Source organism: Megalobrama amblycephala, linkage group LG14 (genome assembly GCF_018812025.1).
Source record: "Megalobrama amblycephala isolate DHTTF-2021 linkage group LG14, ASM1881202v1, whole genome shotgun sequence".
Taxonomy (NCBI): domain Eukaryota; kingdom Metazoa; phylum Chordata; class Actinopteri; order Cypriniformes; family Xenocyprididae; genus Megalobrama; species Megalobrama amblycephala.
The window spans coordinates 10,119,341-10,133,671 of NC_063057.1; the positions used below are offsets into that span (position 1 = coordinate 10,119,341).

The 14,331-nt window shown below is 36.6% G+C and overlaps 2 protein-coding genes across 5 annotated transcripts in view; both read right to left on the reverse strand.

The window, feature by feature from the left end:
• Nucleotides 1–383: 383 nt before the first annotated feature.
• Nucleotides 384–14,331, reverse strand: part of LOC125245419 (scavenger receptor cysteine-rich type 1 protein M130-like) — a 48,422-nt gene continuing 34,474 nt past the window's right edge. For 2 of the 4 annotated variants that reach the window (XM_048156001.1, XM_048155997.1), the window contains 9 exons: nt 4,531–4,845; nt 4,222–4,425; nt 4,040–4,123; nt 3,591–3,650; nt 3,363–3,419; nt 3,176–3,250; nt 2,289–2,351; nt 1,806–1,868; nt 384–1,629 (listed from right to left, as the gene is read on the reverse strand). In XM_048156001.1, coding sequence (XP_048011958.1) covers nt 1,580–1,629; nt 1,806–1,868; nt 2,289–2,351; nt 3,176–3,250; nt 3,363–3,419; nt 3,591–3,650; nt 4,040–4,123; nt 4,222–4,425; nt 4,531–4,845 — 971 coding nt within the window. In that variant the 3' untranslated portion in view covers nt 384–1,579. The remainder of the gene's footprint in view (nt 1,630–1,805; nt 1,869–2,288; nt 2,352–3,175; nt 3,251–3,362; nt 3,420–3,590; nt 3,651–4,039; nt 4,124–4,221; nt 4,426–4,530; nt 4,846–14,331) is intronic. The other 2 variants (XM_048156000.1, XM_048155998.1) reach the window with 2 other exon arrangements.
• Nucleotides 6,452–14,074, reverse strand: LOC125245443 (deleted in malignant brain tumors 1 protein-like). The gene is made up of 6 exons (XM_048156040.1): nt 13,849–14,074; nt 13,305–13,607; nt 11,576–11,872; nt 10,358–11,463; nt 9,931–10,245; nt 6,452–6,590 (listed from the first exon to the last, which is right to left on the reverse strand). The coding sequence occupies exons 1-4, from the start codon at nt 13,904–13,906 to the stop codon at nt 11,093–11,095; spliced, it is 1,029 nt and encodes a 342-aa protein (XP_048011997.1). The 5' UTR covers nt 13,907–14,074; the 3' UTR covers nt 6,452–6,590; nt 9,931–10,245; nt 10,358–11,092.

The window sequence follows — 14,331 nt, forward strand, 5'->3', positions numbered from 1 at the left end:
TCTCTAATTCAGTTGTTAGTAGAAATCCAAAAATCCAAATGCAGAGCTCTCTAATTGAATTTTTACTAGCAAAAAAAAAAAAAAAAACAGATATGGACATTTTCAGATCTCTAATTGTAATTCTTACTATAAAATTAGAGAGCTTTCTAATTCAATTGTTACAAAGAACTGAATTAGAGAACTCTTTAATTGGAATTGGAGCTCTGTATTCAGTACTACATCATTATGCATATTCACAAAATGGCGACTGCACTTCCAGATTGTTCAGTCAAGCAGTTTTTAATGATGAATAGCAATGTATTTCATAAATATATATTTAATCATATTTTGATTAAAATCATTATATAATCTTTTTATAGAGAAGAAATAGAGTACAATGGGGCTAAATATACCACAAGGCACATTTGACTTTATTTTCTTTTAAAAAACAGATTTGACATTTTCGTCGTCAGGATGGACCAGTAACATCAAATCCAGTTGAAATGAGAAAGTTAACATGAGACTTTTATAAACAGTGCTGAGAGCTGTGATGATTTGCTTATGGAATGACCTCAGCTTGGAAATGAACAAAAAAGGCACTGGACACTTTAATTAAAGAACTTACAGAAGCAATTCATCAGTTACATATTGGCTTCTCCAGGTATTGATAGATTACCTGTAGACTTTTATCAACAATTCTCAGATATAATAGGACAATTTTTTATGAAGCATTGTCAGACTGCATTAGAAGCAAAACTCTTCCCATAAGTTGTAGTCTCATCTCTGCTTCCAAAAAAAGGACACAAACTAGAGACCAGAATCTACTGACTATAAAATAATGTCCAAAATGTTTATCAAAACACATTAATGTTCATAATGATCAAACATATTGCATACCTGAAAGATCTGTAATGGATGATCCTTTTTATTACAGGATATAATTAATATTAACCAAAACCTGTGTCGAGAGGCATTGTGCAAGGATGTCCACTTTGCAGGCAATAGTTTGGTTATTGAACCTTTGTTGTGCAGAGTGAGGAGGAATCTTAAAGGAATTGTAATTAATTCAAATGATAATTTTTAATTATTTTTATCAGCGTATGCAGACAAAATAACTGTTTTATTACAAGTCAAGAAGATATTACAACCTTAAATCAAACTGTTGGAATATATGAAAAAGCCTCTTCTGCTAGAGTTAATTGTTAAAAAACAAAGGTTTTATTATTGGTAGGTGGGAAAGAAACTCCTGGGTGGGCTATGGTGGAGACAGGATGGATTGAAAACATTAGAAGAATGACTAAATTCAAAAGAAAAATTGGGAGGGTCTGCTGGAGAAGGTGTCTGCTAAATGGAAATAGCTATTACCACAATTGTCCTATAGAGGGAGCGCTCCGGCTGTCAATAATCTAACTGCATCAATGTTGTGGCATAGGACTATAGTTATGGAGCCAAAATGTCAAAAAAAACAAAAACATTTAGCTAAGTTTCATTACAGAAAGATTTCAAATAACATAAAACCTGAGATTTCACACAGAATTATCACTCTTGACTCTTGAATGTTCAAATGTGTTGAGCAGAGGCAGTGGGTGTGGTCATTCAGTCATTCAGCCCCTCCCTCTTTGATTGACTCCTCCCCCACATCATCATAATCTGTTTTTTTTTTTTTAAACAAAACATTAAATTATTTAACATCTTAAATAAAAAAAACGTTAAGTCATGAATATTTAAAATGGAGTTATTACATGGAAAAATATGAGAATATTTCAAAAATAAATAAATAAATAAAGTGTTAGAATATAGAGAACAAAAATGTTACAATAACTTACCTGACAGGTTTCTCATTTCTTCGGTGACACTCATCACATCATCGTACTCCTCCTGAACTCCTTCTGATCAACAGAAATGACATAAAAATGTCACACTAATTTATAAAACACTTTCTCTCATTTATTGGATCCCTTATTCCCTTTAATGATTATTTAAATACACATGCCAAACTCTCATGTAATCATATATGTTAAGGTGATAATGAAATGTAGTTCTGAATGCAACTCACCCTTTCTATTGAACAAAGATTACAGGGAACACATATATCACAAAAATAAAACACTTAAGAAAACAGCAACTCAAGGTAGAGCAAAGCAATAAAGTACATTTTCAAACAAGATACAGTAAACAGACAGTCTACTAAAAAGAAAAAGTAATTCACAAAACATCTAAAGTAATAGAAATGAAACATACAATAAATAAATAAAAATAAGTAGAAATAAATAACAAGAAACTTAAAAAACATGTCTTGTGCAACTCACCTGTTACCCCTTGAGAGCTCTGTCCAATAATGATGACATCATCATAACTCTCTGGTGCCTCCACTACACATGAAAATATAAGCCAAAATATACAACTTTAAGACAGTTATTTAAAAAATATTATCTGTGACGAGCTTGAGCAGATGATTATTATGTATTTAAAAAGTATGGCCCTGTATTACATACTAAAGGGCAGAATTCCTTGTATGGGCACTGATCCCTGATAAGCGTGCGCACATCACCCAGAGCAAGAGCAAGAGCACGCCCATCAACACGCTTCGTTCGGGTTACGAAAGCCAAGAGATTTTTTCAACAACGTCACCAAAGAAGAGTGTTTTTGGTTATGATGGAAAGAACCATTTTCAGTTTCCCAAAGAACCCAGCGTTAAGGGAATAGTGGATGCAGTGTGTTTTTCCGGGCAGCAACAGAGTTGTGCACGTATTTTTGTTTTTTCCCGGAATTTCGGTGACAAATATTTTGTAAATGAGTCCCAGTTCGACGCTGGATTTGCAGATCGGGGACGGTGAGTAAAACTGCATCAAATGTCTGTGTTTTGTTGGCAGTCGGCGCTTAAGTGCATATAATGTAAACAACATGAACGTTTTTGTTCCCTTTTTATTTATAATGATGTCAAAGCTTGCAGACAATCGCTGCGTGTGCTCGTGACTCTTTAGCTCTGTCCACAGCATGCTTCCAGGAGCTCATTTTTTTTTCCGGAAAGAGTCGGTATATGATAAAACTAAAGACTTTTCGGAGATATGAAGGATGCAATATTACTCTATAGATACTCAAGGTTAACTTGAGATTGGCGGAAACTGTGTGTGTTATGTACCCTTTAATATTGTTTTTTTTTTTTTTTTACTGTAATAGAATAACAGAACGGCACCTGTCTCACGATCTGGTTTCAGTCCATCAGTGATGACATCATCATAGTATCCTGGTGTGATTTCCTTCATCTCTTCTGTAACAACACAGAATATGTTTGGATACAAAAGCCAAAAATATGTTCTTGTTGCAGGTCATATTAATAATTTGGTAATGAATCATGTGTTCAGTTTCAAAAGGTCGCTGACCTTTCATGCCACTGCTGTTGGTGACATTATCATAATATGCATTTTTGAACTCTTTTTCTAATAAGGAGAACAGAAAGTTAATGTAGAAGTAAACAGCAGAATTTAAATAGTACTTTATTCATTAGACAAATAATTAATACAATTTGTTAATTACATTTATTTATTTAGTTTGAATTCAAAGAATCTTTTTTGAGTGGAATATGGATGAATATTCTTCAGCTCTCTAACCTGAGAGAAGCTCATCAGCATCTTCATACCCAGAATGCAGTTCTTCAGAGATGAGACTCCCTGTTAAAGGAGCAGAACAGTCAGAAACATGTTCATCATTACAAACAGACTGAATCCTCATTTTCTTTCTTTGGATCATAAAGCATTATTTTACTGACAAAACACCACAAATATTAATTACTTACATTTTAAAAGCATTAGAGGCAGAAATCTCATGTTTTAGAGGCCTATTAGTAAACACACATGTATCCTCACATGAACCCATTCCTCACTGCCTTCCAGAAATACACACAGGAAGAGACACACACACACACACACACACACACACCTGCAGCTCTGTGGTTTTCTGCAGGAGGTTTAACAGGACTAATAATAGATGAACATCAAGTGTCTGACAGACTCTCTTATTAATTCATCATATTAAATAAGATTCACGGCTCATGTCTCACCCCTCTGAGTGAAGTGATTGTGTCTGTGATGAATCTCCTCATAAACGGCCTCAGTTGTGCTCCTGTGTCTCCTCTTAGAGAGAGCTGTGAGTGTAGAGAGACAAACCTGCTGTCAGTTCACAACACATGACTGATCACACACTGAATAAGACACAATATGACAGTCTCTGGATCTCTCCTACCTCTCCTCATCACTCTGTTCTGCTGAATCAGTATAAGCAGTGGCACTAAGAGCAGTAAGAGCACAACTCCCAGTACAATCACAAGCACAGAGAGAGACGCTGCTGGAGGAGTTTGTGGACGAGAGACTGATGTTGAGCTCACTGTCTGAGAAACTGGAGGAGAAGATGATGTTGTTGTGGCAGGAGTAGTGGACACTAACAAATCTGACAAAACGAACACAAACACATTCAAAATCATGCAAATATACAAATATTATTAGCACTAAAATGATGTAAAAATGACTAATATTGGTCAGTGTTTTCTGTGACCTGCACAGGTGAGTCCAGCGTGCTCTTTGTTGGAGCAGTCAGTGTGGTTTTTCAGGGAGAGAGGACAGTCCCACAGGTGAATCTCATTCCCTCTGCACTCGACTCCGTTCAGCCACACAACATCTTTACCAGCACCAAAGACTGAATTCCCATCAGCCCTCAGTGCTGCTCCACAACCCAGCTGTCTGCAGACCACCTGAGCATCGCTGATGTCCCACAGATCACCACAGACTGAGCCCCACACAGCGTTATGATACACCTCCAGCCTCCCAGAGCACCGGCCCTCCCCTCCACTCAGTCTGAGAGGAACATGATCTAAATCACACACATCAACATCACTGACCAGCTTCAGCACTCAACAAAACACACTTAAACGGAACAAAGATTACTTTAAATGTATGATTAGAATTATGAATTTGATTATGATTTTAAATGCAAATAAAATATGAGCATTTAAACAGGAATTTAATAATTTATTAGGAAAACAGGCTTAAATGAACAAAAATGTAACTTTTTTTAATAAAAATAAACTTACTTGAACACTGTCTCTGGTGAGGAGATGATGAGTTTGAACACGTCAGACGACTCTGAGGAGATTCATGAGTCTGTTCCTCTGAGATTAAATAGTTAAAAGTTCATTTATTACTTACTAGAAAAATTATTTAAAAAAAATCATATTGCAACAAACATGACCACTTCAAACTATCTTAAGTCAGTTAAATATCATCTTACCAGAGCAGGTGATTTTGGCCACTTCATTTTCACAGTCATTCAGTCCCCAGGGTGAAGATGGACACTGCCATAGAGTGGAATCATGACTTCGACAATTAAGTTTATCAAGCCAATTATGAGACTTCAGTCCCTCTGAATAATTGGGTTCACTGGCAGATCTTCCACAGTTCAGCTCTTGACAGATCAGACTCGCTGTGTCTCTGTCCATCTTATTGTAACATAAATTTCCCCAGGATCCATTGTAGAAAACCTCCACATTCCCTTCACAGCCCTCAGTTAACCTGATCTCTTTAAACTCTAGATGGAAAAGGAGGAGAATCAACCTCAACTCTCACATATAACTTATATCTGTTAATTAAGGAGAGGAAATCAAAGAATTTTACAATTCTGATTCTAATTCCTCTTAACAATTATAGTTCCTTAATGGTTTCATTAATGGTTATTTTAGTGCTTTAAGGAATATATATTTGGGAATAAAAAAGAAAAATACAATGTGTCTCAATGCCAAGGTATACTGTACATGCAATGCAATAATATCATCAGTCACATAGGTTATTGAAATCTTTAAAATATTGTCAAGTTATTATTTAACTTATTGTTTACCACTTACCTGAGCACACGACTCCTACATCCTCCTTGTGTTGACAGTCATGTTTTCCCCAGCCTGGAGAAGAGCAGCTCCACAGGGACGTCTCATTCCCCTCACACTCCACCTCATCCAGCCATATGGGTCAAGAACCAGGACCAAACCAGGCTGGAACCTGCTGGTTACTGAGGGCCACTCCACACTGCAGCTGTCTGCACACCACATGGGCATCTTTAATATCCCAGGAGTCATCACACACTGTCCCCCATGAGCCGCTGTGAAAAACCTCCAGCCTCCCTGCACAGTCTCCCCCAGAACCCACCAGCCTGATGGACCCGTGACCTGATATTCAGAGAAAGAGAAACACATTAGTGATCACTAACAACTGAAGAATCTGCCCAGATGTTGCTCTTCTCACCAAGGCAGGTGATTGACAGCTGTTGTGTGGAGCTGCAGCTGAGAGCTTGTGGAGAGCTGCAGTTCCCCAGATGAGCTTCACTCCCAGAGCACTGGAAGCCCGTCACACACTCATGACTGTGTTCAGGACTGGATGAAGAGGAGCCGGAGAAGTTCAGCACAGAGCCACAGCCCAGCTGTCTGCAGACCACAGAGGATTCAGTGAGACTCCAGGAGTCCAGCAGAACTCTCCTCCAGACCTGATGGATGGAAACTTCCACCTCCCCCTCACACTGTCTCTCTCCAGACAACCGCACCAGACCATCATGAACAGCCAGAGAGGAATCTGAGTGAATATCTTATGTTTTACTATATTTCAAGTTTGTGAATATACTTTAAATTATGGAAGAGGATAGGGTCAAGCAATAAAAAAATAAATAAAAACATCTCGAGATTAAAGTCATAATGCGAGATTAAACTCGTTCAATTTCGAGAAAAAAGTCTAAATACAATGTTGAGAATAAAATCATTAACAGAGTCGTGTTTCGAGGAAAAAAAAGTGGAAATAAAATGTCGAGAATAAACATTCGATCAGTGTCATGTTCATTGCATTCTGATGGCATGACAGAGCTGGATCACTTAATCAAGCTTTAGGCTTTATTTTAATAAGAAAGAAATACTATCAGCTTTAGCTGATTAATATAACCGAATAACCTACGAACTTGAAACAGAATTTGCAAGCGGCTGGGTCTTTTTAGAAGATGTAGCTTAGGCTACTTAAATAAATAGTAAATAAACAAATAAATAAAAATAAACGGTACATTACGTGAAAAACCTTTAACGTGGTTTAAATGTAGAAAGTGGAATTAAAAGACTCAGTAAACACTACAAATAAAGCAAATATGTGCACATACGCAGATTAAGCGTTTTCCTCCACTATAACGAAAAAGCTTAACGTGCATTAACAGTACGCTAAAGATCACATTCTGTACAAACCTTATTGACAGGGGCGTCGGACTGGGGGGGGGGGTAAAGGGTACAAGACAGGAGCTGGAGTTAGCCGTGATATGAACTAGGAAGACAGGGGAAGAGTCATGTCTTTCCTTAAGAAAGGAAAATCAGGGGCTCAAAAACGAAAAGAAAAGAAGATTAAAGAGAGAAAGGCAAATGAGGGCAAGCAGTTGCTCACTCAGTTTTTTGAAAAGAAAGGTGAGCTCCAAATGCATCATCGAGCATTGACATTGTTTTAACATAAATATCTACTCCAGGTAGAATAGCATACATTTATGTTCGTACTCTATTTGAATAATATACCAATACTTTATAGTATCACACCCTACATAGCGAGCAAACAATATTTCTGTGTAAATAACAGGGAGTGAGAAGCAGACGGAGGCGGAGCTGGAGAAGAGTCAGAGTCAGAAGTTTACATGAAAACACTGTATATTTCCCTCCATTGTCAAAATCTAACACCCGCGAAAACACAGATCGTTAGCGCCTATTTTACCGCATTGTTATGCAAATTAGCTCGCGCACGCTCTTACATTAAGTACAGGATTGTTCTCAGTTTAATGCACATCTTAATGATTGAAAATGACTTATTTTAAAACGTAATTCAAAGACTGAATGTCTAGTTTGGCGGTTAGTGTACCCTGTGATTCTATAGTCTGCATTTATTTTAAACAGACAAATAATCAGCAATTAACTTGTACTTAGCCTACACTTTAAAAAAGGTATTGTGACAATAAAGGATATTTTAGCAACCATTTGAAGCCATATATTTCAGTTTCAGACAAAAATATATTAATCAGAGTGTGGCTTATTTTGTATTTTAAAGGTGCCCTAGAATCAAAAATTGAATGTATCTTGGCATAGTTGAATAACAAGAGTTCAGTACATGGAAAAGACATACATTGAGTTTCAAACCCCATTGCTTCCTCTTTCTTATGTAAATCTCATTTGTTTAAAAGACTTCCGGAAAACACACGGATCTCAACATAACACAGACTGTTATGTAACAGTCGGGATCATTAATATGTACACCCCCAATATTTGCATATATGCCAGCCCATGTTCGAGTGTTAGACAAGGAAAGGCAGTATTAACGTCTGGATCTGTGCACAGACAAGGTAAGCAAGCAAGAACAACAGCGAAAAATGGCAGATGGAGCAATAATAACTGACATGATCCATGATAACATGATATTTTTAGTGATATTTGTAAATTGTCTATCTAAATGTTTTGTTAGCATGTTGCTAATGTACTGTTAAATGAGGTTAAAGTTACCATCGTTTCTTACTGTATTCACGGAGACAAGAGCTGTCGCTATTTTCATTTTTAAACACTTGCAGTCTGTATAATTCATAAACACAACTTCATTCTTTATAAATCTCTCCAACAGTGTAGCATTAGCCGTTAGCCACAAAGCATAGCCTCAAACTCATAGAGAATCAAATGTAAACATCAAAATAAATACTTTACTCACATGATTCGATGTATGCACACAGCATGCATGACGAACATCTTGTAAAGATCCATTTGAGGGTTATATTAGCTGTGTGAACTTTGTAAATGCGCTGTAATATAGTGGAGAGCTCATGTGGCAGGGAGCACGCGATTTAAAGGGGCGGCGCGCTGAAAAAATCAGTGTATAGTTAATGATGCCCCAAAATAGGCAGTTAAAAAATTTATTTAAAAAAATCTATGGGGTATTTTGAGCTGAAACTTAACAGACACATTCAGGAGACACCTTAGACTTATATCTTGTGAAAAAGCATTCTTTGGCACCTTTAAGTGTTTTTATGATAAAAATGCAATACCCCACCCATTGGTATCACTATGGTATTTGGTACGGGGGCCCAGCAAGATGGTTTGTACCCAGGGCCCAAAATTTGGTGCTACGCCCCTGCTTATTGATAAAGGATTTGTGCAGATAAGCATAGGTCTAAGAGTTCACCACAGGTTGGAAGAATGTGTATAGACATTTTTCAGTATTTTTCTTGTATTTAATAAAGTCTGTGTTTATGTAGAGATGTCCTTTGTGTTTCCGTTTGCACATTTACAGTAAAACGCATCAACGCCGCTTTTTTTTTTATTCTTGAAGTGAACTTTTTGCCTGTATGGTGATTATATTATTCATTGTTTTGCACTGCCGCTTTGAGAACTTGAGAACGCGTCTGGTGTGAAGCTTCATCCATAACGCGCACATGATTTATTGCGCTTTAGGGACAAATTCCCATAAAAGTTTGGCAAAAGTTGGAATCGAGAATTGCGAAATTGTTCTCTTTAAAGTTCGTATGCTAGGCATACTTATTATTCGGATATAATTAGCTAAAGCTGATATATCTTTGTTATTGAAAGAAAGCCTAAAATATAGCTTGACTAAACTCTGTCATGTTATCATTATGCAATGAACAATCAAATGCGTGTTTATTCACGACATTTTATTTCGAATTTAAGTTATAATTACGATAATATTCTATAATGTTGTATTATTGCTTGGTCCTAATCCTCTTCCGTATTAAAATAAATAATACGTAGGCCTATACAAAACAGAAATAAATGACAAGAATGTTTTCTTTCAGTTTAAAGTGAAATTACACAAGTGAGATGAAATACTGAATTTATACTCATTTTAATCCTTCAGCAGCATAATATCAGTGAATCTTTCACCAATATGAACTCACTAGAGCAGATGACTCCAGCATCTCGTCTATGAGAACATTCAGCTCGACTCCATGAAGAGATGGAACATTCTGAGAGTTTTGTTTCATTCCCATCACAATCAAACACATCAGCCCAGATTTCACCACTTCCCTCTCCAAACCAGTCTGATCCCACGACAGACACAGCAATCCCACAATTCAGCTGTCTACAGAGGACACTGGCAGCTCTCATATCCCAGCATGCATCACACACTGTGCCCCATTCACTGAAGTACTGACGCTCAACTCGACCAGAACAGATGTCAGGACCATTGACCAGTCTGAGGTCAGTGTAACCTGGACAAAGAACAGAGTTTAGTTAAACAGTATGAAACATGCAAAAGATTTAAAAATAAAAAAACACTTGTTTGTGATTATATTGATAAGTTGAAAACTCTTGCTCCATTACCAGAACATAACAGTCCAATGTCATTCTCATGTGTACAGTTGTATTTGAGAGGTGATGCTGAACACAAAGATATATAAGACTCATTTCCTCTGCACTGAATCTCTTGTGTCCACATCTGAGTGTCTCCTTTTCCAAAAGCATCTTCTCCCAGCACCTGTACAGGAGCCCCACAGTCCAGCTCTCTACACACAACCTCTGCATCCTGCTGGTCAAAGGAAGCAGCACACACTGACATCCATGACTGATCATGAGGCACTTCTACTCTGCCGGAACAGCGAGAACCTCCAACCAGCCTGACTCCTTCAATAAATAAGGGACAATTTTAATGATATTTGCTTTGATTCTTGCCCTATTACTTTATAAATCTTAACAGTTTATTAGTTTGACCAGTTACATTTTGTTTGTTTCATGCATAAAATTCACACAAGTTCCTTGCATTTTGTGTAAGAGTGAATGCATTTTTATTTAATAACAAGAAGAAAAAAAATGACTAAATGCATCCGAAGTGTTATTAAGATGCATGTAGTCTATGAAATGCTCAACCTATTAATGATATATATGTGTTTCCTTCACAAAAGTATTTGTCTGGAACAAAAAAAAATCCTGTTGCCTACAAAATGCTTTTTGTACATTCCATCTTGTAATTCAACATATAACACGATACATTACTTCACCCCACTCAGGCAACCAAGCAACCAACTGACTTAACATTGAATGTGGAGAGAAAAATTGTATTCATCCTGGAATTCTGTGGTAGAAAAGATTAATAATAATTATGGAACAATCATAGATGAGCTTACCAGAGCAGATGACTCCAGCATCATCAGTATGATTAACATCTACTCCCCATCCAAAGAATCTACAGTTCATCAATGTAGACTCTGATCCAGTACACAGTAAATTTGAAATCCAGATGTATCCTGATCCTTCTCCAAAGTGAGCACCCTTTGGTGCACTTAAAGCCTCTCCACAGCCCATCTCTCTACACACCACTGCAGCATCATGTATATCCCAGTCATCATGACACACTGTTCCCCACTCACCATCATGAAGAACCTCCACTCGTCCAGCACAGGAACTCTTACCACCTACTAATCTCACTGTTTCTAAAGGTAAAAAAGGCACAGGAAAGATAGAGAAAAAGAAAAATAATAGTTGTACAATATTATTCAATGATTTTATGTTAATACTAGTATAGTTCATATGTCGTTCTCCTACCAGCACATATAACGCTCGCATCTTTGTCATGGGAACAATTGTGTGAAGGTGACATTGGACAGAGAGCAAACTGATATTCGTCTCCCCCACACTGAATCTCTTGAGTCCACATCTGAGCGTCTCCTTTTCCAAAAGAATCTTCTCCCAGCACCTGTACAGGAGCCCCACAGCCCAGCTCTCTACACACAACCTCTGCATCCTGCTGGTCAAAGGCAGCAGCACACACTGTGTACCATGTGTTCCCATGAGGAACCTCTAGTCTTCCAGAACAGCGTGAACCTCCAACCAGCCTGATGCCTGAAATGATTATGACAACAAACCATTTAAGATATCAAAAAATAAAACATAAAAATGATATTATTATAGAGGAGACCATGGAGTGTTTTGCTTAAATGTTTGTAAGTCAGAATTTTTGTGGCAAAAATAAATTAGCTATTAATTAAAAGCTGTTTTGAAATCTACAGCTTGTTCTAAACTATTTAGAGTAATTTCAAGATCAAAGAGTGCCATTGTTACGGTCTAGACTCTAAAGTAACAGTTCTGGTCAGTGCTGGTCCTACTACATTTGGCAGGTGGTTGACAATTAGGGCGGGATGTAACAATATATTGTGTCACAATGTATTGCAAAACAAAAATGCAACAGTATGTATTGTGCATAACAACAATGTATCGTATACTGTACGGTAGTTCACCCAAAATGAAATTTTGTATATAATTTAGCATCAAATGTTATTTGTATGTTATTATTTAATTATTATTATTAATAAATTAAAAATAAAATTCATTAATAAAATACAATATTTAATATTTACAATATTTATATGCAGTGAGGAACAGAGTGCAAGCATGTGTCTAACATAATTCTGTATTTTTAGCTATGAAGAATCCTGAATATTTCTAATATTATTCTGGTGTCATCACTGCCTTGTGAATAGGGGAGAAGGACCAAGTACAAGCCTGTTCAAGTCCATTCCTGATGTAATTTAGCATTTTAATCAACAGTACTGTTTGTTAACTATTTAGTCTTAGAAGTGATATTTAAAAAAAGCTAACTTTTTTAACTCCATTTTGGCTTTGTTTAAAGTATCATGAGAGTATCATATCATAAGATGAGTATTGTGTATCACAGTGAATCGTGACATCAGTGTATTGTTACACTCATGCTGATTGTCACCTTAATTGTTTGGCCCTGGGTTTGGTGTGCTGTAACACTAAGAGAACATCAGTTTTCATTTTACATGAATTTATTTTGTTCATTAAAATGGCTGGATATATTTTTAACATATAGGTAATGGTTTTTAATATTTAGAGTAAATATTATATATGAAATTAAAACAAGAGAGTTTGCTGATTCAGGTCAAACATATACTGTCATTTAACATGCATTAACCTCAATTAATCACATTTCAAATCATAAGCCAACATTTTTACTTCAAAATATGTTATTGTGAAGTATATTCTTTATATTTTTACACAGACACTTACAACTATTGTCACTTCAGGATAGTGGTCATGTACAGTATGATTAATATAATTTATAACATTGAGCCCATAGCTCAGTTCTAATTGGTTAAACTGTTGGTACGACTCACCCTGTGTAACAACACTTGTTAGTCTGTACTATTCATGAACTCTGAACATTCATTTTAAAATCTACTGTAGTAAATTTTTTAATAGAATAAATAATGGTATATTTGATTATGAAATCTAGACAGAAAAATGAACTAACCTGAACAGATAACTCCAACATCTTCACTGTGCCCACAGTCAATGTCACTGGCACTATTGCAGTTGAGAATTGAGGTCTCTGATCCACTACACATCACATTATCCTTCAAGATTTTTCCTGATCCAGGCCCAAAGTGAGCAACACGCATTGTATTTGAAGTATAATCACAGCCGAGCTCTCTACACACCACTGCAGTGTTTGTCAAATCCCAATAATCATGACACACAGTTCCCCATTCTCCATTATAATAAACCTCTACTCGACCAGCACATGAATTATTACCACCCACCAGCCTCACGTTTCCTGTGGACAAGAATTATTTATATACAGTGCACAGTGAGAGAAGATGAACAACAACAGACTTTAAGTCAGCAAAACAGAAGAACAGAAAAAAAGACTATGAAAGAAGTAAATTCATGTTTATATTAAGTCAAATATTACACATACAAAAGTGAAACTTATGTTATGGCCATTTCATAACACTAACACAGAGTCCATCACTATAACATTAACTCACACATAATGATCCTGAGTGTGTACGTACCAGCTGTGGCGAGTCTGAGCACAGAAGACAAAAAAATGAGTGTTAGATAGCTCTCCATCTTCACTGATCATACTCTCTGTTTGATCAACTCAGAAGTGAAAGATTCAGGAGAGACAGAGACAGAAGGCTGCACAACTGCCAAACAACAAGCCAATCAAAGTCACGTTTACCTTATTAGACAGAAGAAAGGAAATCATCAAAAAGTTACACTGACAAATCAGAAGAAGAATTTATGATTCTCACCATATTTATTAAAAGCACGTCAGCACTGATGAACAGGACTCCTCCTCCACCTTATAGAGACACTTAACCGGGGAGAAACATACAAGATAGAGGGGAGACAAAGTCATACATACAGGAAACTGATTTCAGGGACAGGAATCAAGTTTATTTACAGCATCAAAGCACAGCACCTGCAGATATAAAAATACAAACACTGATAACCAACTGCTCATGACTTAATGTTTCACACTTTGAGTTCAT

Excerpts from the sequence above, each read along its gene's own strand:
- LOC125245443 (XM_048156040.1), bottom strand. The coding sequence starts at position 13,906 with ATGGAGAGCTATCTAACACTCATTTTTTTGTCTTCTGTGCTCAGACTC. Across the intron at positions 13,608-13,848 it reads GCTCAGACTCGCCACAGCTG|GAAACGTGAGGCTGGTGGGT; the intron begins GTACGTACACAC and ends TCTTGTCCACAG. Across the intron at positions 11,464-11,575 it reads TGCGAGCGTTATATGTGCTG|AAACAGTGAGATTAGTAGGT; the intron begins GTAGGAGAACGA and ends TTTTACCTTTAG.